Consider the following 27,141-nt stretch of genomic DNA (forward strand, 5'->3'; position numbering starts at 1 on the left):
ACCCCCACTCCCATGGACTAGAGATGCTGCCTTCTGCCTGACTCCACACCTCCCTCCTCCCACCAGATGCCGGTGCAGCTGACGACAGCCCTGCGTGTGGTGGGCACCAGCCTGTTTGCCCTGGCAGTGCTGGGTGGCATCCTGGCGGCTTACGTGACAGGCTACCAGTTCATTCACACAGAGAAGCACTACCTGTCCTTCGGCCTGTACGGTGCCATCCTGGGCCTGCACCTGCTCATCCAGAGCCTGTTTGCCTTCCTGGAGCACCGGCGCATGCGGCGGGCGGGCCGGCCGCTGAAACTCGCCTCCCCGTTGCGCCGCTCGGTGGCACTGTGCATCGCGGCATACCAGGAGGACCCCGACTATTTGCGCAAGTGCCTGCGCTCCGCCCAGCGCATCGCCTTCCCTGACCTCAAGGTGGTCATGGTGGTGGATGGCAATCGCCAGGAGGACGCCTACATGCTGGACATCTTCCACGAGGTGCTAGGCGGCACTGAGCAAGCTGGCTTCTTTGTGTGGCGCAGCAACTTCCATGAGGCAGGTGAAGGGGAGACCGAGGCCAGCCTGCAGGAGGGCATGGACCGTGTGCGGGATGTGGTGAGAACCAGCACCTTCTCCTGCATCATGCAGAAGTGGGGAGGCAAGCGAGAGGTCATGTACACGGCTTTCAAGGCTCTTGGTGATTCAGTGGACTACATCCAGGTAAGCGTGCCTTCCCAGAAGCATGCAGACATGGGGGTGTGTCCGGCCAGCTGGGCCTATACTGTCCAGGGAGGTTAGGTTCAGTTTAGGTCTCTTGTGTTGAGCACACCCCTCCTCTGCGCTTCAGAAGGGCAACAAGACAGCTGCTGCTCGAACAGCAGTCCTGGGGTCAGAAAGACCTGGGATGGGATCCTGGTTCTTCTGTTACTTAGCTCTGTGACTTTGGGCGGGTCTCTGGACTGGTATCCCACTACTAAGAAGAGCAGATCGGCGTGCGGCATCTACTGCATACCACACACCATTGCAGGAGCTTCAGAGACCATTCTTTTAATCCTCCTAGTATTCCTAGAGGATAAGTACTACTATTATTTCCACTCCTAGAAGGTGAACCTGAAGCACAGAGAGGGTAAGTAACTTGCCCAATCTCACACAGCACTAAGGTGCAAAGACAGGATTTGAACCTAGGCAGTCTGTCTCAAGTCTGCCCTTACCCGTTGTGCTATACTGCCTCGCCACTGGTAACATGGAGATGAGTCTCTCCATAAGAAGGTGTGGTGAAGAGTAAAATAAATCATGCTCCAAAGCACTCAAGTATTGTTTTAGTTATGGGCCAAAGGGTCTTTCTCTACCCCGTGTCAGATTTGCATTTGTGAGATGGAGAGACACGGCAGTGAGTCACCCCCCAGCTTAGTCCTTCAGCAGTCTCGGCAGGTCAGGATCCTGAACAGATTCAGTCTAGCTTCTGGTCAAAACTGTCATTGACATTAGCCTGAAAATTTTATTAGGCTGATTACATAGCTCCGATTCTCAAGTAACAAAATGTAGAAAGAACTGACTGAAACCACACACATGTTGGTACCAAGTAGAAACTGCACCCAGAACCCCAGATTTTTGGTCCAGCATCCACACCGTCCGTTTCTCTGTTGCATTCCTTCTCTGCACATGCCAGAATAAAGAGCGCCTGTCGTGGCAGCCCACCTAGGTACCAACCCAGTCTTGGTGACAGCACGTTGAGGACCCTGATATTGAAATGTTCTGTACTGTACCCACCTAAAATTAGCTTGCCACAGACATTTTGGCTTTGGCTTTTTTTTGAAACTTGCATCCTCAAATGAGTTGGTACCTTGACTTCTGTCTTCCTAGGCCCAAGGACCTCCACGGCCTTGTAGGGAGGACTGTTGAGGCATTTGATTCTGTAGTTCATCTAGAGTCAAGGGGCCTCTAAAGCTTTCCTGGAGACTCAGAGGACACAGGAAAAGCCCTTGAGACCTGGCACATACTCAAACCACAGGGACATGGTCATCTGCTCCCTTGAAGCACAGAATTTCCCCAGACCTGCCACACATCTTCCTTTACTGACCATTACTTGTGTGTTCTGGTGGATCAGTGAATAGGCTCACACACCTGAGCCAGCCTTTCCCTTTATGGCTCTGGGCTCACTGCCTGGGGCAGCTTGGGCTTCAGTCACGTTTGGTGGATTCCAGCCTGTCTTCCAACAGCCCTTCTACTGGTGGGTCTTTCCCCAAGGGAGACGGCCCTGCCTCAGCCAGGGGGAAACCCAGGCAGGCAGGAGCTCTACTCTAACCCTGCTCTGCTCGAAAGACCTCCCTGGAGTGAAGGAAGCTGAGCAGCATGAAGAATGGGTTAGGGTCAGGGGAGGAAGTGGTCTTGAGATGGGCAGTCCTGGAAAACTTGGCCTGTAAAGTTCAGGAAGTGCTGGGAGTCCAGCACGAGGTTGGTGAGGAGGTAGGAGGGAGCAGGTGTGATGGCTCTGCCTGGATCCCCCTCCACCTTTAGCTGCTGGTCTGTAGCCAGCACGTCTTCCAGCAGGGTCGGGGCATGGGGTGGGAGGGCAGCCCCCTTCCCACAGGATTAGCAACTTTAGTAAAAGGATTTTAGGCTTTTGGAAAGCCGAGTGTAGGCTCATCTGTGGGTACTGCTCTTTGCTCTGTTGTTCTGCCAGTGGTTATCTGGGCTCTGTGTAATTTTCTAGAAAATAGACAAGGAGTCAGCCACCTGGTGAGAGTTCATAGCTCAGATTCAACTACTAATGGAGCCACCTGTTAGAATCAGACCATGAGTTCTCCCCAGGGAATGTGGACAAGTGGGCAGGATTTGATCTAGGCCCTGGTTGGAGGCAGCAGCTGCCAGCCTCCACGCCCATCCAGAGTATATAAAGTCCAGGTGTCGTGTCAGGATGGCCAAGTGGTGTCAGGCGCCAGACTCCGGCTCCTGCTTCCCAGAGAAGAATGCAGGTGAGGGCAGCCCTTGAACATACCGCGCCCTGACCTCAGAGACTTGGCCAAAGGAGCACAGAAGGCCTCGCAGCCCTATTAGTGGGGGCCTATGACTGGGTAGATGCATCCTGCTCTTGGGCTGTAGGTTGTCCAAAACTGGTACCAGAGGCTGAAACTGGGAAGACCTCGTTAAGAATCCTAGGAGAGCGCTTCGGGCAGTAGCCTCTGGCAAGAGCCATTTCTTGGCCTAATGTGGAGGGTCTGCCTGCCCTGGCCTAGCTACTGTACTGTCATCTGATTTCAATAATGTGTTCCTCCTTTTTTCCCAGGAACTCCAGGGAAATGTCTGGCGACCATTTTTGTGGAGCCTGTCTCTGTAGAAGCTAAAAACTTGCCCAGTGCTAAGCCCTTCTCCCTTTCCAGGCCTGGCACCAAGTCTCCCGGGTTTGTCTCTCAGCCCAGTGGCTGTCAAACCTGGTATCTAAAGTCTCCTTTTCCTTCTTTTTGTTATTCGCCGCACCTCTTGCATTTAGCATAGATCTCTTTGCTGGTAGCTGGAAGTGAATCCTAGGAGAGGCGGCTATGTCCCTGCAGTAGTGAGCAGCATGTGGTGTGCATAGGCCTGAGGTCAAAATGGGCTGATAATGCACTCCTCCCTCTACAGGTGTGCGACTCTGACACCGTGCTGGATCCAGCCTGCACCATCGAGATGCTTCGAGTCCTGGAGGAGGACCCCCAAGTAGGGGGAGTTGGAGGAGATGTACAAGTAAGAAGTAATCAGGGACTCCTGGGGGGTAGGGCCTAGACTCTTCTTCCTAATGCAGTGAATACGCCTGGAAAATGAGCGTCTTGAATGTCTAGTATTTTCTAAGTGTGTGGGGGGGAGGGTTCTTTGACAGTTTTCACTAATATCAAAGAACTCACTTGCTACCCCATCCCTATCCTGCTCTTTTGCAACCTGAGGAAAAAGGAAATCACTAAAGGTATGTAGAGAGCCTATGCTGCTGGGAGGGGCTCAGTATCCTGAGGCTACTGATCACGGAGGGTGCTGCTTTTTTGGGGCACTGGCGCAGCAAGCACCTCCAAAGTTGGACCCTTCAGAAAACCCTTGTTCTTCAGGAAGTTGCCCTGAATGGTTAAGAACAGGGCAGTATGGTTAAGAATAAGGGGCCACATCTTCCTCCAGAGGGTACTGCTGGTAACACACCAAGTCTTCCTGAGCAGCTTTCCGAGTGCAGAAGGGTCAGGATAGGGGGCTGGGGTGATGAGCTGCATCTTCAAGCCCTTCTCTCTGCCACCATCCAGGTTGTTTGCTGAGATGGAAGGTGGCTTTCACTGTTAGAGCAACTTCACTGGGCCAGTCAGTGCACACCACAGTGAGAGTGACTGGGTGTGGTTGGCTCCTCCGAGCCTCAGGTTTTCTAGCTTTGGCTGGGTTAGGACTGATGGCCAGGAGTTTGAGCGATGGGATTCAGAACTCAGGGTAAGGAGGCTTCATGGTTTCTGCTGTCTGTCTCCTGGGGCTCAAGTCCTCAGGTGAGGAGGCCCAGCATCTCCGGTTCCCTTGCAGATCCTCAACAAGTATGACTCGTGGATCTCCTTCCTGAGCAGTGTGCGGTACTGGATGGCCTTCAACGTGGAGCGGGCCTGCCAGTCCTACTTCGGCTGTGTGCAGTGTATTAGTGGGCCTTTGGGCATGTACCGCAACAGCCTCCTCCAGCAATTCCTGGAGGACTGGTACCATCAGAAGTTCCTGGGCAGCAAGTGCAGCTTCGGAGATGACCGCCACCTCACCAACCGAGTCCTGAGCCTCGGCTACCGGACTAAGTATACAGCACGTTCCAAGTGCCTCACAGAGACTCCCACCAAGTACCTCCGGTGGCTCAACCAGCAGACCCGCTGGAGCAAGTCTTACTTCCGAGAGTGGCTCTACAACTCTCTGTGGTTCCATAAGCACCACCTCTGGATGACCTACGAATCAGTGGTCACAGGTTTCTTCCCCTTCTTCCTCATTGCCACAGTCATACAGCTTTTCTACAGAGGCCGCATCTGGAATATTCTCCTCTTCCTGCTGACGGTGCAGCTGGTGGGCATTATCAAGGCTACCTATGCCTGCTTCCTTCGGGGCAATGCAGAAATGATCTTCATGTCCCTCTATTCCCTTCTGTATATGTCCAGCCTCCTGCCGGCCAAGATCTTTGCCATTGCTACCATCAACAAGTCTGGCTGGGGCACCTCTGGCCGAAAAACCATCGTGGTGAACTTCATTGGCCTCATCCCTGTGTCCATCTGGGTGGCAGTCCTTCTAGGGGGACTGGCCTACACAGCATATTGCCAGGATCTGTTCAGTGAGACAGAGCTAGCCTTCCTGGTCTCTGGGGCCATCCTGTATGGCTGCTACTGGGTAGCCCTCCTCATGTTGTATCTGGCCATCATCGCCCGGCGATGTGGGAAGAAGCCAGAGCAGTACAGCTTAGCTTATGCTGAGGTGTGACATGGCCCCCAAGCAGAGTGGGAAAAGTGCAATGGGTAAGGGAGGGAAGGGGAATGGAAGAGAAAAGATGGGGTGGGAGGGAGGAGGGAGTGCTGTTTTAGTTCGTCAATGGTCCAAAGGACAAATCTGAAGTGCAAAGAATGGTGACTGTACTATGGCCTGGGGCAGTTCTGCTTAGAGGCAACACCTTTCCAGCTCAGGGGGCGACTTGTTTTCATGCCGCCTGTCTGCTGGCCTCTGCGTGTCATGGCCTCTGGGAAAGATTCCACTTCCTGCCCCGGGATCCAAACGCAACCCAGAAGTGTGCTAAGACAATTAGTTCCAATTAGTGGCAACTTCTGATAGGTAAGTGAGCAATGACAGCCTGCGGGAAGGGGTTCTCTTAGCCCATCTGAACACAACCAGAGGTGGTGGGAGAATTTGAGAGATCTGGGCTGGCTAGTATGTGTCCCCCACCCTCACCCCCAAATCTAGCTATCAATGCAATAAGATTGTGCCTGATACAAGGCCCAGAAGCCTGATCTTTGGGCATCAGAAAACAGGGTCCAGGAATGGTGCTTTATTACATGACATACTCCATTCCACATCTCAACATCCCAAGGATGAGCCAAACTAGCAGAGAGTTAGCACTGAACTCCTTTTAAGTGTGTATGTATATATACATAGATGTTAAAAATGAAAGTCTGCCAGGAGGAACAAAGACTGGTGGTTGTGCTAAAGGCCATGGCCTATATGGGGGCCTTAGGCTGAATGTAGCTCACCTGAAAACTGCCCGACATCTAGATGAGCTTGTCTGTGATCTCTGCTGGGGAGAGGAAAGGTTCTGGTCATCTACCAGGAAGATTAAACCCCAACATGCTCAGAAAAGAAGTGAGGGCTTGGGTACCTGATCCTGCACACTCCTGAATTCCTCTCTCAAACTCAGCTCTGAGTCTAAGACAGCCTCCACTTGGCTTTCTTCAAGGTGATGCACCAAGTCACCTCGTCCACCTTCCTTCTCATTTGGTAAGTTTTTCAAGTTAGCAACTGAGGCAGAGTCTGGACTCTCATAGCCCCTCTGCAATAAGCAACCCTGTCCTCAGCAGGTGGGGGGAAAAATGATTAGGAGCCTCTGACCAAATTAGCCACAATCTTGCAAGTGCTTATACAGATTCCTTAGCAGCTGGCTAAGCGTGCATGACTTTCAGGCTACAGATCTTGACAATCATGTCCAGTGAAAACCTTTTCAGCGTTCCCTAAGTGAAGCCTCCAATCCAAGCTGGTCTTCTTTGAAACTGTCCATTCTCTTCAGTGGCTTCTCAAGGAGATTCTTACAGCCAAGTTGTGGATAGTCATTATTGCATTTGCTTCTTTCCAGAAACCAAACTCGGAGATGGAATTGGTTCCTAAATCCTAAGGTTCTTGTTTTCTCTCTCATGCCCCTTGAAGCTTTTATTTCTCTGCCCTTTTGGGGGGGGGGCGGGGGGAGTGAGGGAAAGCATTTTCTAGACATTTGCAATCCACAGACAATTCTCAGCTCTTGAGTTTGAAACTGGGAATCTTGACTAAGCCTTTGACTTAGGAGTTGCTTACTTGCAGGTGTACTTGTGCTCTCCGAATGTCCATTCTTAGCAGGGCCTGCTAGCCCCTCAGAACCAGCACTGAAGTTGACAGGAGTTGAAGGGGCAAGACTCTAGTGTGCCCAGGTGCTTCCTACACAGGAACAAAGTGTGCTCTGAGCCACAGATTGGCAAACCCTGGTGCTTTCCTTCATCTCCCATGAACGCAAGGGTTTTCCAGGTGCAACCAACATCGCTACATCACACAGACCTCGAGCTTCTGAGAAGATTGCTGGCCGGTGTTGGGTCCAACCCATGAAGGCTGGGAAGAGGCAGCAGACATTTGCTAAAGACGGTTGTTCCAGGCTCTTGCGTGTTTTTGCTGGCCAAGTAAACTATTTTGAGCACTACAATGGAGGAAATCCGGTCAGCCAGCCAACTGCAGAGCTCACACTTAACTAAGGGCTTGTTTTTCTTCAGCTTTTACTTGAAGGTTAATGTCGGATGGATTTCCAGATGGAGAACTGGTTGTCCTACCATCAGCTCTGCCTTGCACTGTGGTTTTCAACTTTGCTCAGAACAAGGGTAGGCAGGTACAAGTAGTGGGCTCACAACGTTTGACCTCGACTGGTTTTTCTAAGTTATTTTGTACATTTTTCAGCAGCGAAACCAAACTGGGTCTTCAGCTTTATCCCCGTTTCTTGCAAGGGAAGAGCCTTTATATACAACTGGACACATTTTGGTTTTTCCTCATTGAGAATTTTAAGCCTTTTGTATTCTTTCTACAATAATTTGTAAACATATTTATTTTTACTTTTTTTTGTTGTTTTTGTTTTTTACTTTTCAGGTCAAAATTTTATACTGCACTTGTCAAAATAAAGATTCTCACATAATGCTGGTTATCTCTGGACTACTTCCTCCTTAAACTGGTTTATTCCATTTCCAAAGAGGTACTTGAGATAGAAATGGTTTTGTCAAGGTAGTTGCAGTGGAACTCAAAACAGGTAAGTGTTCACAGCTGCCTCTGGACCTGGGGAATACAGCAGGCCCACCTTACTGTTAACTGCACACCTACAACGGCCCAACTTTTGTTGAAGGTGGGCAAGGTCTCTGGTGAAATCACTGGCAGACAACGGAGTCCTGGCTAAGGTAAAGGTCACTATTTCCTCCTTGAGTGACAGCATTTTATCTGGCAGATAATACAGGACTGTGGCCAGTCTATAACAATGAAAAGCACTGGGTAAAATTCCTTTCCTGTGGAAACAGGTAACTCAATGGAGTGACATTGGCAGCCCTCTCATCCCATTTATTAAAGAAACAGTAAGAAAAGATACAATGCAGGAAAAACACCAACCATCCTTTCACCTCAGGCTGAACGAAGCACAGTGATTTCTCCCCTTCATCCCCCCCACCCCCTACCCCAGTTCCCATATTCCCATTGACGTCAGTTTAAATTTTGAGGTTCTTTGATCGGGAGTACTAGTGGAGAGGGAATTAGGTGAGCGGTGGAGCCTTGATTCTGGCCTCCTCTGAGTCCCAAGAGAAGGAAGCTGCAGGCCCAGTTAATCAAGCAAAATTGTATTTGGTGGGTCTTTGAAGTGGTTGCCCACCTCCCTGTTCTGTGTTCAAGCCCTCAGGGAAAGGTATGGCAGTAGAGGATGACCAGGTCCTAGCTGCCCAGGGCAGAGCTGCTGAAGCATGGTCCGTTCACCATTGCAACAGTTCTAGAGAGCAGTGAGCTGATTCTCCAGTGGTGAGCAGAGGACTACATATGAATTGGGACCTGCAGGCCAATGTATCCCTGAGGAAAAGTCCACAAGAACAATTCAAGAAACTAGTAAGAAACAAGGGGCAGAAAGCTGTGGGACAAAAGCACAGCAGGCTTCTGGAGGGCTGGAGATCCTTTCTCTCAAGGTCAGGATCATTCCCACCTGCGGTAGTCCATCTCTCACAAGTAACATTTCGCCTTCAGTCAAGAAAGAAGCGGAGGAAAAAGATGGCTCATTTGAACTTGAGCCCCAGCTATGGTACTTCAGACTGTAGCTCCAGATCTACCCTTTTACCTAAAACACAGCTCCTGCCCAGAACCACGGTGGCTGGAAACCAGAGTGGTCCTGGAGAGAGAAGTGTTTAAGGGGGTAACATTCCATTTGGGTACATTGCAGCCATAGGACCCCCTGGTCTGGGGAAAGCAGCTGGGTTTGTGCCAGGGAGGTTCCCCACTCTAGGAAATGGGACCAAAGTCTTGCTCACAGGGCCATTCATCCTTGGAAAGGAAGCTGGGTTAAGACCCAGGGTCCCAGTTGGCCTTGCAAAAGGAGCTGGGTTGATGCCCACAGGGCCTGCTGGAGAAGAGCCCAGGGGCCCAGGAGCTGACCTGGGGAAAGTAACCTGACCAGGGCCTAATGGGCCAGTAGACCTTGGGAAGGCAGCAGGACTTGGGCCCTGCAAGCCACTGGCCCTTGGGAAGTTAGCTGGGTTGGGGCCTAGTGGCCCAGAGGTTCTTGGGAAAATTGCTGGACTTGAGCCCTGGAGGCCAGCGGACCTCTGGAAGGTAGCTGGATTTGAAGCCAATGTGCCAGAAGACTGAGAAAAGGCAGCTGGATTCAGCCCCCCTGAACCGGTCCCCCTTGGAAAGGGACTGGCATTTACTCCCATGGGCCCAGTTGGCCTTGAAAAATGAGCTGAATTAGGGCCTATGGGGCCAGGAGCTCTGGACATGGGAGATGGATTTGGCCCTGGAAGGCCAATTCCCCGAGAACCAGGACCCGAGTTTGGGCCCATGGGGCCAGGTACTCTTGCCATAGAGGATGGGCTTGTGCCCATGTTTCCAGAAGCCTGTGAGAAAGCAGCTGAATTTGCTCCTAATAGACCTGCTGCTCTTAAAATGGGGGCAAGATCTAGGCCTTGAGGTCCAGCCATCCTTAAGTTAAGACCAGATCCTGTGCCCAGGAGGCCACCTGCTCTGGTGTCCAGATTTGGGCCTGGTCCCAGGCCACCTGCCCTTGGGTTGGGCCCAAGGCCTGGGCCCAGGCTATTTGCTCTTGGGTTGGGCCCAAGGCCAGGGCCGGGAAACATACCTGATCTCGGGGCAGGGTTTGTACCAACGAAGCCTGATCTCAGATTGGGACTGGGTCCTGGCCCCAGGCCAACAGGCCTAGGATTAGGAGGACCATTCCCAGAAGGCAACAGGACACCTGCTCTCAGGTTGGGCCCAGATCCAGGGCCCATGGGGCCGCCACTTCTGGGGTCAGGACCTGTTCCCAGGAGACCACCTGCCCTTGGGTTGGACATAGGACCTGGCCCCGGGAGACCCCCTAACCTTGGATTAGACAGAGGCCCTGGGCCTGGTAGAGACCCTGCCCTTGGGTTTAGAGATGGGCCTGGGCCTGGGCCTGGACCTGGGCCCAAGAGGCCACCAGGCCTTGGGAAAGAAACTGCACCTGTGCCAGTGGGATTCATCCCTCTTGGAAAAGAAGCCATGCCTGGGTCACGAGCACCAGCAGGGAAAGGTGCTGGATTTGAAGCCAATGAGCCTGATGAAGTTGGAAAAGGCGATGGGTTCCTTGGAAATGGGGCCAGATTTCCACCAAGAGAACCAGTTGCCATAAGGAAGGGATCAGAGTTCATGCCCAGCGGGTGACCTGTGTTTAGGACAGGACCCCCCTGTGGTCCCAAGGAACCGTCGAGTCGTCCTCGAGGTGGCAACTGAGCACGAGTCCAAGGAGTTGGCCGCTCTCTAGGGAAAATCCGGGGTTCTTTCATACTTTCTTGGGGACGTTGGTGATAATGGGCTTGGGGCGAGTTTTGAAAAGGATCTTGTTTTTGATGAGTGCTGTCACCAGGTACCGGGTGCCAGTCTTGCAGCCAAGCTCATCACAGTCCTGCTCCCCAGGAGTGTGTTTGACAAGGACGGCAAAAGGTTTCTCCAGGTGGATGATTTTTCCATACAGGATATGATGCCCCACGATCAGCACAGGGATTCCCTTTAGCAGAACAAGAACGAAACGCCTAAGGTTCAGGGCAAGGTCATAACACTCAGGTGCCTTCTAGAGATGCTCTTGGAAGGCAATGCTGGCACCTCCACTCCCTGGTTTGGCTCTAACAATATTGAAGAGCCACACCAGGCAACCACCCTCATGCCCTCTTTACTCTTTCTAACCCCAGGTAAGAGAATTTCCACTTTTTAGAACAGTGACTTTTCCAGCTTCCCCAAAGTTAAATTTCCCTGCTATTGCAGGGGTTGGGGGAGAACAAGCAGATACATTAGATTAGCTAGACCTCGAATAACAAACCTGAGGGCAGTCCTCACTCTGGGTCCTGGGAGCACCACCTTGGTGTAGCTTGCTTTCCTGAGGCATTAGGCAGGGAAAGAAAAGTCCCCTCACCTCAGTGGTGTAATGTAGGTCTCCCAGGAGGTTTCCAGCTAATCCAGTGCTGTAGCGAGCCTCGATCTCCCCCTGTAGCTCCATCAGCACCCATTCTGCCAGGCCTCCAGCCCCAGCACTGCAAGCAAAGGGCTGGCGGTTACAATATTTTTGAGGGGTGAAGGATGAATAGTGTCCTACACCACCATTCAAGGCCCAAAAGAACTTTGTTGAGCGTAAGTTCTTGGGAAATTAGGCAGTGCCAGGCACTGAACTAGAGACTGAAATGCAAGGACGTGTGCAAGATGCACCTGAGAACCCCAATTCTTTCAGAAAAATGTCAAACCTACAGAACCCTAATCATTCAAGCTAAACAAAAGAAGTCTCAAAATGTACTCACCTGGAAATAACAATTTGCACCATGAGCTTTCCGTCTTTAAAAAGCAACTGAAAATAAGCTGTAGAGGAAAAAAAAATTTAGGACAATAATAATGATAGCTAACATATATCACGTACTATATGTGAGGCATTTTTCTAAGTGCTTTAGACAAATTTTATTTCATTCCCCTAACAACTCTTTTAAGATGTAAATCTTTTTGAGTTGACACCGTACATGTAACATTGCTTAAGACCACCAAAGGTCAACAATAGTGTGGAAAGTTAACACGTATTATACTTGTGTTCAAGGTCACATATTTACTAAAGAGCCAGAATTTGAACCCAAACATACACTAGAGCCCACAGTGCTGACCACTATGCTAACTTGCCTTTCTCAAGGATGTTCTATTTTGTTTTTTTTTTTTAATTTTTATTTTTGAGAGACAGAGTGTGAGTGGGAGAGGGGCAGAGAGAGGGAGATAGGATCCAAAGTGGGCTCTGTGCTGACAGCAGAGAGCCTGCCCGGTGCAGGGCTCAAACTCATGAATGCAAGATCCTGACCTGAGCCAAAGTCGGACACTTGAAGTCAGACTGAGGCACCCCTAGTCTGCATGTTTCTTAAGAAATTAAAGAATTCATTTAGATTCTACATTTTCCTTTGGTGATGATATACACTTCATGTCTAACACTTTGGTTATGTTTCAAGGTTCAAAAGACCTTCTTTAACAAAAGCCAAGAAACGAAAAAGTCCTTCAGACAACTTTAGTGAATGGTAAGCTGATTTCTAACATGACTCTCATCATATGCCTTGACCATCTTTCATTTTGGTACTAAAATACCCTGATACTCCATCAACTTTCCTTTTATACAACAGTACCACCTGGTGGCAAGTTTGTGGTACTCTAAAAGAATGGGTTAAAATGCATTTTTGCCTGAAACAACTATCTTCACTTGTCTTTCTAAAAAGGATACATTCCTGGGGGGCTAGGGGGATAGGGAGAACTTAAACTACGGGTTCTGTATAAGTCCTTCCAATGAATTGCTAGAACTTAGCGGAAAGTTAGTAGTCTAGTGTTTACCAGTTGTAGTACGGCAGGTTAATAGGTGTAATTGTGCTCAAGGTTAGCAAACAACAGATTAATTTATGTGCTGCTGAAGCAAGCACGTGCAAACACCAGATTAAAAAGTTAAACAGGTTTCTTCACTGGTATGTTGACCTTCATTTTGGATCTTCAGGGAAAAGTATGTTGCCAAAAGCCTTCCAGGACAGCAGAACCTCTACTCTTGAGCACCAAACACTTTGGGAACATAAGGTCAGTCAATTCACTGGTCTTAAATTCAGATATAAACAGTAGCTAATATTTATTGAATTTGTATTACGAATCAGATGCTGTTCACACATAAGAACCTAGGCCTCGTGACTTTATGCTACACCCATCATAATCAATATGCTCCCAAAGGAGAAAACCAAGTATCGGTGAGAATGAAAAGGCACCAAAGCATCAGGCAGGCACTGCATACGTGGAAGAGCTGGTTAGAAGGGCAAGGGGGAATCAAGGAATCTCTGAGTAAGACAGACCTTCCGCAGTAGCACCAGTTGTGGCACTGCTTGAGAACAAATACACCAGGCTCAAGGGCAAACGTCTTGTGACAAGATAAGGAGGCCCTACCACTACCACCCAGAATAACCAAAAGAACTGTTAAAATTCTTCTAAGGTTTCCTGAAGGAGAAAAGATTACAATTTAAAATCAGAAGACCTAAAGTCAGGTTCCAGCCTATAAGTGTAGAAACTCTTCACTGTGTCATCATACACAAGTCACTTAATGACTATGGGGCTAGCATCCAGATTATCTGACTCATTAGCCTACTTTGAAGACCACATATATGCACAAATGCTTTAAAGATAAATAGCTAGTTTTTTAGAGAAGGAAAAAAATAAATCAGTATTTCCACACTATAATTGTGACTGTAATTTAGAGAATGGTAGGTATACTTTAGCCATGAATCAAAAAAGACTTAGTTAACTAGAAACTGAAGTTGGAAGGTTTCTAAAGGTTAATAAATGCATACAGATTAAAGGCTTCTTATAACTAAGCTTTTGATGACTGATAACGCACTACATATTACTTGATGAGTATATTTATAACAAAATATAGGTACTTTGAGAAACAATTACGTGTTCACACAGATACACAGGTTCTAGGAAGACCACGGCAAGGAAGGAAATCAATCGTTAAGGCCTCTGGAAGCATGTTTGAGACAAGTACATATGGGCTGCAGAAATATTTTAAGTGTATCCCACATTTCCCGGAAAGTTTCCTGTTAGAACAGGAATTGACAACAGTGGCCTAAATGGGCAAAGGAAAATAGATGCCTGATAGCTGGGCCGGAAAACCTGTACCTGCGTACTAATCCCTGGTACTTGAGAGCATACGCAGCTTTACCCACTATATAGGAAGCCCTGCCTCAGTAGATCTCCTGACACTGGCAGACATCCAGCAATGCTCCTGAAAATAAAAATTCCCTGGCCTACAGCTCCACCATCTTCACCATCCTGCTTCTGTACCTAGTCAGGCTGGTAAAAATTTGTGCTAGTCCTACTGGGATAATGCAGATGTGAACAGGAATGAAGTTCATTCCTACTTACAGAAGTCTAGCTCATAGGAACCTATAGACTGGTCTGACTACATTTATGTACACGAGGATGTATTTACCAAGGTAGTAAGAAATGTAGGAGAGGGCATTCCTTTAGCAAATTTTAAAATTATACTCTTTAAAAAAATTCATTTATTTTTGAGAGAGACAGAGACAGTGTGAGCAGGGAAGGGACAGAGAGAGGGGGAGAAAAAGAACTCCATTCTGCCAGCACAGAGCCCAATGTAGGGCTCAAACCCACGGAACTGTGAGATCATGACCTGAGCCAACAAGAGTTGGACTCTTAACTAAGCCACCCAAGTGCCCCTTAAAATTAGACTTTAAAATAGCCTATCAGAGTGCCTGCGTGGTTCAGTTGGACTCCTGATTTTTGGCTCAGGTCATCCTCCCAGGGTTGTGGGATCGAGCCCATTGGCTCTGTGCTGAGCATGAAGCCTGCTTAAGATTCTTTCTCTCTCTCTCTCTCTCTCCCCCCCCCACCCTCGCATTTTCTCAAATTAAAAAAAAAAAATTGGGGGCCTCTGGGTAGCTCGGTCAGTTGTGCATCACACTCTTAATTTTGGCTCAGGTCATGATCTGGAGGTTCGTGGGATCAAGCCCCAAGTCAGGCTCTGCGCAGATAAAGATTCTCTTGGGATTCTCTCTCTCCCTCCTTCTCTGCCCCTCCCCTACACACTCTCTCAAAATAAACATTTAAAAAAATGTTTTTAAATAGCCTATCACCTGAATTTTATGATTCCTTCCTTCTCTTGCTCCTTGAGATTACTCCTGTCTGCAACTGTTCTCAGGGTCAGAGCAGGCAGATCTACCTGGTACTTCACTGAGGACACACTTGATGGAGGCAACAGGGAATGTGTATTTCACTTAATGTGGAGTTGTCTAAAAAGGATCTGAGAACATGCAGCCCAATCTGTCCCTATTATACCCTTGACAATAGGCAGGTAGTAGGAAAATGAAGAAGTGAAGAAGTATAATGCAAACCAAATCCTATTAGTAATAATAGATGTAACATTACAATAAATATTTCCTGTAGAACAAAACAAAAATTTCTGAGTCTTCAGTTTCAACTAATTCCAGCAATAAAGACAACTAGAACAATTTCTACATGTTTGTTTTAAAACACTGTGTAGAAATTGCAGATTTATCAAAAACAACATTTAAAGACACATCCTGAAAAATACACTCTAGCAAATCATGAAACTAAAAGGAGTCAATGGAAGAGCTTGTTTGCCACCTCTCTCTCAACAGTATTGAGTTTAATCCCAGATCTGGCTAGGACCAACTAACTTACTTTGGTTTAAGAATAATAATTCTAAGTTGACAATATGTGTAACTGTAGAGCCAAGTAGAATTTTGTGATTCACTTTTTAAAAGATGTTTAATTCACTGTACTTCAGAGTGGAGCCTCATAGGCTACAGCTAGAGTGTGGACCTGAAGAGATGGCAAAGTGAGGAGAAAACCCAACCTCTTTCCCCTGAAACGAATTATTTTGACCCCCCCCCCAACTCCCACATCTCAACAAAGGGGTATTTTTTTCTGCTTAATTTTTCTGGGCCTTCATATAGCTAAATAAACAATACATAATTCTGTATTCCTAGCTTAGTCAAGTGACTTTAGCTCTATAAAAGAAATTTTAAAAGCACTTTATACATTCTAATTAACTCTAATTTTTTCCCTTAAAAAAAAAAAAAGCCCTTTGTGGGGCTTAAAAATTTCTAGAAATGGCTTGCCCCAGATCATCCCCAGTCTTCAGATGTGAAGCTAGTTTGGAGATCCTGGGTAAAATCAACACACTATTGTTTCTCAGGAACAGTGGTCCAGATAATTTCGAGACCCCTGAACAAACTACAGCACAGCAAAGGAACCAGCATTCTTAAAACCAATCTGGAGCTAAAATGGATCGCTACCCAAAATTCAAAAGATTTAACTAGAACCAGACCAATCTGGGATGTACCTTATTTAGAACTATCATTTGACTTCTACCTCTATTTGAACTTAATTACTGGTAAAGTTATTATTAAAAACCTGAAAAATCAGAGTGCAAACACAGTTTAAGAGGAAAAAAAAAATCCAGGCATTATGATATAAAAAGCTTAATTTCTCCCATAGCTAAACTTTTGTGGACACTTATCTGATTTTCTCATTTAACTATGAAAACAACCCTAATGATGCACACACTTATTCCCATTTTATAGATGAAGAAACATGCTCAGAGAAACTAAAGGTTAAGTAACTGGTCACGCAGCAAGTAAGCGGTAGAGCTGGGATGTGAACCTTAACGCTTCCACAATATGGCCTCTCCAGCAGTCCTCTCCCACAGCCCCTTGAATACAGTACATCTATATCACTTCTGAGTGTTTTACAGATATTATTAGCCTTCCTCATGTCTACAACACACCAAGTAAGTAACCTACACAACTTGCAGCCAAAGCAGCTATTACATCTGTGGGGTAGGTAGTTGAAAACAAGCCTTTTTATCATATTCAATTGCTGAAATTTAGATTTTTGAAATCTCTAGAGATCTACTCAATGTCACCTCCAGGATTCAAAATTTAGAAGGCAAAATGAGCCAAAAGAAGAGAGTACATTCTTTGTCACTGCGTTTCTTATACTATGCTTTCTGAATTGTTAAACTGTTTTAAAATATTACTGCTGTCTTACAGAGAACTGAAAATGAATGAGCAATGAGCCTCATAATGATAACTGCCCCCAAAATACAAAGTGGTAGAACAAAGTGTGGTATAGATTTAACAGAACATACGGTTTTTACCCAAATGAGGGAACTCAAGGGTAATTACAAATTAAGTTTTACTAGAGCTAAGTAGTATTTTACAAATTTTCATTACACCTTTCAATGCATCTTTCTTGTATGTTGTTTTTTTAAAAATAGGGAATAAAGGCTTAAACTTTACAGTTCTCAATATAAAAATTTTTGTTTTTTTATTTAAAAAAACTAAATCCATGACACAAAGTGTTTTCAAATTGCTAGGCCAACACTTAGCATTTACCAAACTTTTATTTAGTCCCAGGAATGTTCTTTGTTTAGAAATGCTGTGAGAACTCAAGTTGTCGGACCTGGATTCTGTCATTTACCCTATATATGACGTGGGAGTAATCTAACTTTGTAAGTTTCAGTTTCCCCACCAACAAATGGGGCATAAGAACCTATCCCAAAGGACTGTTGTGAAAATTTAATGAGGTTATGAATGTAAAATCCTCAGAACAGCGACTAAGACGTGGTATGCCTTTAGGGTCAAACTATTTATTACGTGGGGAGGAATGTGACATTTTCTTAGTATATGTCCAAAATAATGTCTTAATACTATACTGTATAATTATTAATGTTTACAGTGGACTAAAACATCCAGAAAAGCAGCAGGTTATCAGAGTAAAACCAAGTTTACATAATGTGAGAACAATTCAAACAGGACAGTCAAGGTTCACCAAACTGCTTCAAGGATTAAGTTCTGAAAGGGTTTTTTTTGTTTTTTTTTTTCCTCTAAAGATCACTATTTCTCTATGTGCCTTTCCATTAAACCAACAATTCAGGAAGTTGTCATATATGAATGCAGGTTATTTTTATTAACAGTGTCATTGTGGTTTGTGACTGAAGGAGATGGTCTAAGTTTCAAAGGGAAAATCTTGTCTCTTGACAGGCTTATGTCATTAACCGCTAAAATTCGGTTTCTAAATGAGAAGCTTGTTCCCCTCCAAAGAGGGGCTATGGAGGGTGGGTGGAAATGAATGCTTCCAAACTTTTCATAAGTGAAGAGTGTGTTCAAAAACATGTGTGGATACTATGCATACACGTGGTACTTTCCCATCACATTTTAGGATTCCCATGATGGAGGGAATCAGTTACTGGTATTTGTAGACAATGGGTGAAAAAGATGGCTTCAGTCGATCTGAGTTACTCCAGTTTTCTCCATCTTCTGCTACTCTGCAGCCCCATCTGAACCCTTCCTCCTCTTACTGCAACCCCCTATCTACCCCAAAGCCCATCCTTTCTAGCCCTGCTTGAAGTCTTACACTATCCGGGATTCTCCCCCCCCCCCCCCCCGCAACCGGCTCCCACTTTCTCCTCCCTCACCCCTGACCCCCTCCCATCCCTTCAGTTACAAACACTTCCTACGTCTAGTCCCGCCCACTTTCTGGGACTTCTCGATCCGCTTTCCCTCTCTTCCCCAACCCCCTCCAGTTCACCCCCAGACTTTCGGTGGGATCTCCTATCAACCTAATTAACCCTTTCTCCTACCTCCCAAGGAAAGTATTCTTTAAACTGCATTCCTCCACACCCCTCACTGGAGTGATCTTCCAAACTGTCCACCCTCCTCCCAAAGATTTCTCTTTACACGTCCTTCTACCACCCTCATTCTCCAGATCTTGCCCTGTTCCTTCTTCAATCTGAAGTGCTTAGCTACTCCAGGACCCCACCCCACTCTTCCCCAGTCTCTCACTCCGCCTACAAAGAACCTGGAGCACTCTTTCTTGCAATCACCCTCCCAATTACCTCTACCAGCAGCTTCCCCCCCCCCCCACCGCGACTTAAAAATGTCCCCTCGAACAAGCCTCATAGTCCTACCCACCCCCCCCCCGTCCGCTTTCTGATATGCCCGCTACTTCCTGGGTTCCAGTTCTTCCCCGCTCCCGCAAGCCTCACGTGCTGGACTCCCTCCCCACCCGGGGAAGAACCCCTTCCCGCACGTACCTCGAGGTTCCGGCCCGCGCCGCCCCCTTCTCCGTCCTCCGCCCGCGCTCGGCCACCCTTTCCGCCCTTCTCTCGCTCCGCCCCGCTCGCTCCCTTCCTTCCCTCCGCCTTCCGTCTCTACACCGCTCCCTTCCCCCACAATTCCCGGCCCTCCCACCCCGGGGGCTCCTCTGGGCTCGCCCCCACCTCTCCGCCGCTCTCTTCGCTCCCCTCCCCCTTCCCGGCCGCCCCTCCCCCGCCCGCGCTCCCCGCCCCTCGGCTCGCCATTCTTCTCCTCGAGCCGCGCGCCCCACCCGGCCCCAGCTCCCTAGCTTCCCGCTCCCTCGCACCCTCGCCCCCAACCCAGGCTCAGCCCTCAATCCCCGCGGCCTCCCGCGACCCCCGCCCGCGGCCTGACCTGCAATGGCGGCCGCCGAGCGCGGCGCCGCGCGGCCAACGGGCGACAACCGAACCTCCCGCCGCCGTCGCCGCCGCCGCGAGCACTGCCTGCGCACTTCCGGCCTTGCGCCGCGAGCACTTCCGGGGCAGAGCACGCGAGCGCGCGCGCACGTGGGGCCGCGGTAGAGAGAGACGAGCCCCCAGCCATAGGTGAGTTGAGGAAGGGGTATGTTTAGCAGCGGGAGAGAAAGAAATTTGAGGGGCTGCGGCCTGCTCTTGGCAGACGCCGGCGGAGCTCGCTGTCCCCCCTGTGCCGTGGGTGGGTGGGTGCTACTCGTAGATTCCCGGAGAGAGAAGGGGCGGCGGAGTTCTACCGCGCACTTCAGACGCCTTCTTAGCTGGGCCGGGCCCGGCGGAACGCGCCTGTTCTGCCCGCGCGTTCCTAACCTTGAAGAAAGACGAGCGAGCGGCGAACCAGACCCGGCCCCTGTCTTCACCGAGTGTTATTGTTGGCGGCGGTGTGGAGGGGATAGTTGACAGATGCCAAACTAAGTCCTGTCGCTTCTTTCCTTGAGGAGCTCTCGGTTCTGCCAGCCCCATGAGTCCCACTGTCAGTCACTACCTTAGCTTGAGTCTGTAATTTGTAAACTTAGGGTGCTATAAAGTTAGAAGTGTTCGCTAAAATGCAGATTCCTAGTCTACCCCCTTTCTCTCCTCAGCCAAGAGAGGAATTCTGGAGCTGTGGAGTAGGACCCAGAGTCCTGCATTTTTAAAAGCCGTTTTTCCATATGGTTTTGATGCAGAAATTCTGTGGACCGGGCTTTGAGAGACCCATTTAGGCTGTCAATGTTTCTTGCTTTTTGCGAGTATTAGTGGTGTTTTCCAGGAGTACCTTAGTTTCTGCCTCGAATACAACCGGTCAACTCTATGTGCCTCCCTTCCTTAAAGTGCGCACACCCAATTAGAGAATGAGGTTATGTTCAGTATTTTGTCATTCTTCTTTTCCAGAGTACTTTTCTTCAGGTAATTGGCAGGATTGTTAGGAGTCTGGGGAATGCTCTGTGTGTCGATCTTTTAATTTTTCTGCTGAAGCATCCTGAGCTTCTGGAAATAGTTTGATAGGTTCTTGCGGGGGGGGGGGTGTGAAAGCATCATTAGTTAGATATTCAGAAGTGAATCTCAGGTACAGTTAGACTCTTCCATACAGGATGGCGATAATAATACATGTGATATACTGCTGTTAACAATAGTGAGGAACAATACAGGCGACACACTGGTGTTAACGTTTCACAATAATGACTCTTTTTCCTCTCCCCCCCCCCCCTCCAGGAATGGGTGAATTTAAGGTCCATCGGGTACGTTTCTTTAATTATGTTCCATCAGGGATCCGCTGTGTGGCTTACAATAACCAGTCAAACAGATTGGCTGTTTCACGAACAGATGGCACTGTGGAAATTTATAACTTGTCAGCAAACTACTTTCAGGAAAAAGTAAGTCATTTGGAAGCCTGATTTGGTGTTGCTGAGTTAATTTTCTTACTAAGTTGAATTCTACAACGTGGATGTCTTTTGTGTTGAAGGACTTCAAAGAAAGTGACTGTACTCTCTCTGGGTTATTTAGAACTATATAACATGTGTAGTAAATATGCAATCTCTTGACTGAGCTCAGAGTTTTGATCTATAACGTTGGTTAGAAAGAAACCTAGAAATTATGGTGGCCCACTGTCTGTTGGAAACTGAGGTTTGCTGGATCTTTGGAGCACACCAAAAAAGGGAAATTGTCAAGACCCATTGCTTTATAATCAGTCTCTGCACCAGTGCAACTTTGGTAAGGTGGAATTTCCTGCTGGGGTTGTCAGTACCTATTTCATTGTCAATTCAGAAGAAACAATGAATCCTTTTTTTTTTTTTTCTTCTTCTTCTTAAGTTTTTTAATTTATTTTTTGAGAGAGAGAGAAAGAGCACATGGGCGGGGAAGGGTCAGAGAGGAGAGAAAGACTCCCAAGCAGGCTCTGTGGTGTCACCACAGAGCCTGTTGCAGAGCTCCATCTCACAAACCCTGAGGTCATGATCTGAGCTGAAATCAAGAATCAGACGCTTAACCGACTGAGCCACCCAGGTGCCCAGAAACATTTTAATATCAAACTTTTTGGTGACGATGGTAGGAAGATGGATTTCTAAGTTCATCTGAGAGAATGTAGACTGAACTGCCTATAATTGGGAGTAAAAGTAAAATACTATTTGGGTGTATGCAGAGAGCTGTTATAGCAGCATATTTTTCAAAAGTACTGATTACTGATTGCAGGTGCAACAAAATAATTCATTTTACATTAATGAATGTGTATTGCCCTAAGCACTGAATGGATGCCTATGAATGGGTAGATGGATAAATGCATGAATTTAGTGCCCAGCAGTTTAATACTTGGAATTAAGGCATCCTGTAATTGTTTCTAAATGAATGAGTGATGAGTGGCAGGTATTAGGCATTATGACAGATGTCACAGGCCCTACATTGAAGGAGCTCAAAGTCCAGTGGGGAAATAGAAGTATACAGTTTTCAAAGAGTAGGTAAATTTTATGATAAAGCTAAGTACCAGAGCAGTCTAGGTGGCTCAGTCTGTTTACATCAGACTCTTATTTTGGCTCAGGTCAGGATCTCACAGTTCATGGGATCAAGCCCCATATCAGGCTCCACGTTGACAGTGTGGAACCTGCTTGGGGTTTTCATACTCCCTCTCTTTCTGCCCTTCCCTGCTCATGCACGCACATGGGTGTCCCCTCTCTCTTTCCAAATAAATAAACTTAAAAAAAAAAAAAGCTAAGCACAGGCCTAGAATCTTAGTGGAGAGGTGCTTTTACTCTGATGATGTGGGTTTAGGAATCCTGGAAAGGGATGACTTACTGAGTTGACCCCTGAAGAACTAAGAAGTTAAAAAAAAAATTGGGGTGCCTGTGTGGCTCGGTCAGCTAAGCGTCCGACTTTTGATTTTGGCTCAGTTCATGATCTCAGGGTTCACAAGATGGATCCCTGCCATGGGCTCTGTGATGACAGCACGGAGCCTGCTTGGGAATTGCTCTCCTTCTCTGTCTGGCCTTCCCCTGTGCATGCATTCTTTCTCTCAAAATAAATAAACTTAAAAAGAAAGTTAAAAAAATTGCTGATTACCATAAATAAGTCACATTCTATGCTGTGAAAAATGTGCTATGGTATATGCTTGTCGCACCCTGTGGTTTTTCTTATCATTTATGACAATTACAATTACATAATAGTTTGTACATTTGTTTAATGTTTTTCTTCCCCATTGAACTTCAAATTTTGTGAAAACAGGGACCATGTGGGTGATATTGATGACATTATTCCCAGCATTTAGCAAGTGTCTAGTGCAGAACCACTCCTGAGTTCATGTTTATTTAGTGAATATGTCAGTTATTCTTTACTGAATGTCTCCTATTTTTTCTCATCTGTTCTTATTTCAACAATAATTAACTTAGTATTTTGCTTTTTCAATAGTCCCTTCCCTACTTCTTAATCACTCTCAGAACAAGAAAAAACTTTGTCCATTAGAGTGAAAAGAGTAGGGGCTTGGAATAAGAATTAAAATGTTGTCTTCACATTTGACTGTGGCACTTTGGGCAAGCCCCTTAACCCACAAGTACTTGTGTCCTTTCAAGTAAAGAGAAGAAAAATTGTACCTACTCAGTGCTTTTTGTGCTGAGCAGACATAAGAATAAAGTGTCTTGATATATATGAAAACTTCTTTTTTTCCTAAAGTTTATTTACTTATTTTGAGAGCGAGAGAGCAAGCAGGGGAGGATCAGAGAGAGGCCCAAACAGGCTCCACACTGCTAGCTCAGAGGCTGATGTAGGGCTCGAACTCACGAACCATGAGATCATGACCTGAGCTAAAATCCAGAGTCAGACGCTTAACCAACTAAACGACCCAAGGGACCCTACATGAAACCTTTATAAGTGCTCATAAAGCACTTAGAAATCTGAGACTTCAGGGGCGCCTCGATGGCTCAGTCGGTTGAGCTTCCAACTCTGGTTCAGGTCACAATCTCACAATCTGTGAGTTCGAGCCCCACATCGGGCTCTGTGCTGACAGTTCAGAGCCTGGAGCCTGCTTCAGATTCTATGTTTCCCTCTCTCTGTGACCCTCCCCCGTTCATGCTCTGTCTCTCTCTGTCTCAAAAATAAACAAACATTAAAAAAAAAATCTGAGACTTGATAGTTAAGTAGCTGACTCTTGGTTTCGACTCAGGTCACAATCTCACAGTTTGTGGGTTCAAGCCCTACATCAGGCTCTGCGCTGACAGTGCCGAGCCTGCTTGGGATTCTCTGTCCCCGTCTCTCTTTGCCCCTCCTCTGCTCATTCTCTCTCTCTCAAAATAAATAAAAACTTAAAATGTAAAAAAAAATAATAATCTTAAAAAAAAAAAAGATTCTGAGACTTGAATGAGAAGTTGGAGGTGGGGCGCAAACCCACAGCCCTCAATTCAAGAGTCACATGTTCTTCCAACTGAGCCAGCCGGGCATCCATTTGTTTTATTTTTAAAAAAACTTTTTATAGGTAAAATTGACACAATAAACATGTATTTAAAGTATACGTGTCAAGGGGCACCTGGGTGGCTCAGTTGGTTAAGCGTCTGACTCTTGATTTTCCCTCAGGTCATGAGGTCACGGTTCGTGAGTTTAAGCCCTGCATCGGGTTCTACACTAACCATGGGGGCCCTGCTTTGAATTCTTTCTGCTCCCACGTGCGCATGCACTCTTCTTTCTCTGTCTCTCAAAATAAATAAACTTAAAAAAATTTAAAGTATATACATTGATAACTCTGACATACATGTGTACTGTGAAACCATCACCTAATCAAGATATTTACACTGATTTTGTAAAAAATTGCATATATCAAATACAGTTGGATACAAACTTTATTCTTTTGAAAAGGTTTGGAGGACAAGTTCTGGGAAAAGGAAACCAATTGTATAGGTAACTAAAATTTGAATCTAAAAAATGAAAATATTAGTAGACATGATCTTCTGGTAGAACAAAACCCCATGTAGTCATTTCTAGGCAAGTGTTTTTAGTTTTGATGTTGTTGCCTGTGACCATTCAGTACTGTTAGCTGATAAATTCAATGTGGGTTGACATGTTATGGCGTTTCTGTAGTTTTTTCCAGGTCATGAGTCTCGGGCTACAGAAGCTCTGTGTTGGGCAAAAGGACAGCGACTCTTTAGTGGTGGACTCAATGGAGAGATTATCGAGTATGATTTGCAGGCATTAAACATCAAATATGCCATGGATGCCTTTGGAGGACCCATTTGGAGCATGGCTGTCAGCTCCTGTGGCTCTCAACTTTTGGTCAGTAAGCAGCTATTGGTAATTTAAAGCAAGAATTCTCTTGTGCTCATGTAAACATTCTTCCCTGTGTTTACAGGAGAGTAAAGTTAAGTTATATTATGACATGTAGCAACTCCATTCTGAAGTGGATTCCAGCAACCACGATGCAAGATTGGAATTGATATTGGGGATTAAAAATCTCTTGTCCTGGGGCAGCTGGATGGCTTGGTCGGTTAAACGTCTGGGTCTTGATTTCAGCTCAGGTCATGATCTCATAGTTCGTGAGTTTGAGCCCTGTGTCAGGTTCTGCATTGACAGCTTGGATCCTGCTTGGGATTCTTCCTCTCTCTCCACCTCTTCCCCACTTAAGCACACTCTCTCAAAAAACAACAACAAAAAAAACTTTAAAAAATCTCTTGTTTTTTTTACATCATTTCTACTGCCACTTTGGACCTTGTTTATTCATTTATGAAATGAGAGGGTTCGTTTGGTTCAGTATTTCTCAAACTAGTTGGAATTGGGAGATGTGGAGGCTGTTTTTTGTTCTATTATGCTTTATGTTTTATGATAAATATCAATTCAGAATATGGCATGTTAATATGAAATTCTTCTGTAGATTGACAACACACTAATGTATGTTACAACTTCTGAGAGGTCCTTCCACAAGTTGACTTGTGGAACTGTTTTACCACAATGTCTCAAAAATTGAGTGCAGACTGAGAAGACTATCCCTCCCCCCTCACACAGACTTATTAAAATGGGTGTTTCCAGAGGTTTCATTTTTCTGGGATAAACCTATGATTCTTGTTTGATTTGTACTAATTTGTACAATATCTTGATGTTTCTTCATTTACATTGTATAGTTAATGGGTGTTTTATTTAGGCTCTGGGTCTCTAGCAGAGGTATGCTGTGAAATCCTACTTCTATTCCATGTCCTATACAGGAATTAGGCCACTGATTAGCCTGTTTTCTGGCTAGGATGTGAAGCCTGCCAAGAATACACTACCAGTTTCTTGGTAGCAGTAATTTTTTTTTTTTTCCTGTCACAAACTATTTTTCTCTTTCACAGCAAGTGATAGCTTCAGGGAAGAAACGTTTATATTTATAAATACATATATTTAGTTATGTAAAATGCTTATCTTCTCTATTTTCCTCTAATAGGTTGGCTGTGAAGACGGATCTGTGAAGCTATTTCAAATCACCCCAGACAAAATCCAGTTTGAAAGAAATTTTGATCGGCAGAAAAGTAAGGGTCATTTTGGTGGGGGCAGTGAGTAGCCTCAATAAGAAGTTATGTTTCTGTGCCACTGGGGATGGGCTGTTTTCCCATGGGTCCAGGTAATGTTTTCTCTCCACACTAACTTTACCTCAATATAGGCTATGTGCTCGAAGCCATCCTCCACTCAGGCTTTCTCTGTCACGTTGCATAGTGGTGGTTGCCTGCTTAAGTAATATAGTAAACTAGAAATCCAGAGTAGGAAAGCTAATGTTTCTGTGTAAGTCACTTTGTTCTCACTTTTTCTTTTTTTTTTTTTTGAAGTTGTAACAGAGTGCATAAATACTAAAACCTAGAATTTGCAAACAGTTGTCCATGTTCCACCCAGTTGACACTGACCTCTAGAGCAGGGGTTGGCAAACTATTTCTGTAAAAACAGGAGATTAGTAAATATTTTAGGTTTTGTAGGCCATATGCTCTGTCAACTCTCTTGTCCTATAAAAGTAGTCATAGATAAATAAATGGGTATGGCTGTGCTTTGGTAAAGCTTTATTTATAAAAATAATTGGTGGACTTGATTTGGCCTTTGAGCCATAGCTTGCAGACTCTTAGAAAATAATAACTATCCCATGTATTCTGTGTCTGTTAGTAATATTTTTCATCTGCTAGTCAGAGTCCCTTTTGTTTTTAATGCCTTTTGGGTGTTCTTTTTTTATTTTTTTTTTTTAAAGAAAAATATTCTTTATTTAAAATGTCTTTAAGTAACGTCCACTTCCAACATGGGGCTCAAACTCACAACCCCGAGAATAAGAGTTACATGCTCCACCAACTGAGCCAGCCAGGCTTGGTTTTTTGGTTTTTTGTTTGTGTTTTGTTTTTTAAGTTTATTTATTTTGAGAGAGAAAGTGGCTGGGGAAGGTGCAGAGAGTGAGAATCCCCAGTAGGCTCCACACTGTCAGCACAGAGCCCAACATGGGGCTTGAACCCACAAACTGCGTGATCATGACCTGAGCCAAAATCAGGCATCAACGCTTACTTGACTGAGCTACCCAGGTGTCCCTTGGGTGTTCTTTTTTAATTATAAAGGTGATATAATGCTTATTCAAAATTCATGTGCTTAGCCAA

General features: G+C 46.1%; 4 protein-coding genes across 6 annotated transcripts in view; 2 read left to right on the top strand and 2 right to left on the bottom strand.

Annotated features, from left to right (window-relative positions):
• Positions 1–53: 53 nt before the first annotated feature.
• HAS3 (hyaluronan synthase 3) lies at positions 54–8,709 on the top strand. 2 transcript variants are annotated; one of them, XM_047078660.1, is made up of 3 exons: positions 54–702; positions 3,604–3,705; positions 8,602–8,709. In XM_047078660.1, the coding sequence occupies exons 1-3, from the start codon at positions 67–69 to the stop codon at positions 8,707–8,709; spliced, it is 846 nt and encodes a 281-aa protein (XP_046934616.1). In that variant the 5' UTR covers positions 54–66. The 2 variants fall into 2 exon arrangements, with proteins under 2 accessions (XP_046934616.1, XP_046934615.1); XM_047078659.1 differs by lacking the exon at positions 8,602–8,709 and adding an exon at positions 4,510–5,463.
• On the bottom strand, positions 8,257–10,736 carry DERPC (DERPC proline and glycine rich nuclear protein). Its single transcript, XM_047078657.1, has one exon. The coding sequence runs from the start codon at positions 10,734–10,736 to the stop codon at positions 9,102–9,104; it is 1,635 nt and encodes a 544-aa protein (XP_046934613.1). The 3' UTR covers positions 8,257–9,101.
• Positions 8,257–19,569, bottom strand: CHTF8 (chromosome transmission fidelity factor 8). Its single transcript, XM_047078658.1, has 4 exons — positions 19,479–19,569; positions 11,739–11,796; positions 11,360–11,477; positions 8,257–10,957 (listed from the first exon to the last, which is right to left on the bottom strand). The coding sequence occupies exons 2-4, from the start codon at positions 11,759–11,761 to the stop codon at positions 10,733–10,735; spliced, it is 366 nt and encodes a 121-aa protein (XP_046934614.1). The 5' UTR covers positions 11,762–11,796; positions 19,479–19,569; the 3' UTR covers positions 8,257–10,732.
• A 7-nt stretch (positions 19,570–19,576) lies between these two features.
• UTP4 (UTP4 small subunit processome component) overlaps positions 19,577–27,141 on the top strand; it is a 31,804-nt gene continuing 24,239 nt past the window's right edge. For both annotated transcript variants that reach the window (XM_047078654.1, XM_047078655.1), the window contains exons 1-4: positions 19,577–19,669; positions 20,789–20,949; positions 24,629–24,820; positions 25,962–26,046. In XM_047078654.1, the coding sequence (XP_046934610.1) occupies positions 20,791–20,949; positions 24,629–24,820; positions 25,962–26,046 (436 nt within the window). In that variant the 5' untranslated portion in view covers positions 19,577–19,669; positions 20,789–20,790. The remainder of the gene's footprint in view (positions 19,670–20,788; positions 20,950–24,628; positions 24,821–25,961; positions 26,047–27,141) is intronic.

This window comes from Lynx rufus, unplaced genomic scaffold (genome assembly GCF_022079265.1).
Source record: "Lynx rufus isolate CCGP_SWC_20201006 ecotype Redwood Valley unplaced genomic scaffold, mLynRuf1.p SCAF_16, whole genome shotgun sequence".
Classification (NCBI taxonomy): Eukaryota; Metazoa; Chordata; class Mammalia; order Carnivora; family Felidae; genus Lynx; species Lynx rufus.

Bases quoted from the DNA above. Each gene is read 5' to 3' on its own strand.
- CHTF8 (XM_047078658.1), bottom strand. From the start codon at position 11,761: ATGGTGCAAATTGTTATTTCCAG. The intron at 11,478-11,738 runs GTGAGTACATTT...CTTTGCTTGCAG, and splicing joins GTGCAAATTGTTATTTCCAG to TGCTGGGGCTGGAGGCCTGG. The intron at 10,958-11,359 runs GTGAGGGGACTT...GTTCTGCTAAAG, and splicing joins ACCTACATTACACCACTGAG to GGAATCCCTGTGCTGATCGT.
- HAS3 (XM_047078659.1), top strand. From the start codon at position 67: ATGCCGGTGCAGCTGACGACAGCCCTGCGTGTGGTGGGCACCAGCCTG. The intron at 703-3,603 runs GTAAGCGTGCCT...CTCCCTCTACAG, and splicing joins ATTCAGTGGACTACATCCAG to GTGTGCGACTCTGACACCGT. The intron at 3,706-4,509 runs GTAAGAAGTAAT...GTTCCCTTGCAG, and splicing joins GAGTTGGAGGAGATGTACAA to ATCCTCAACAAGTATGACTC.
- DERPC (XM_047078657.1), bottom strand. From the start codon at position 10,736: ATGAAAGAACCCCGGATTTTCCCTAGAGAGCGGCCAACTCCTTGGACT.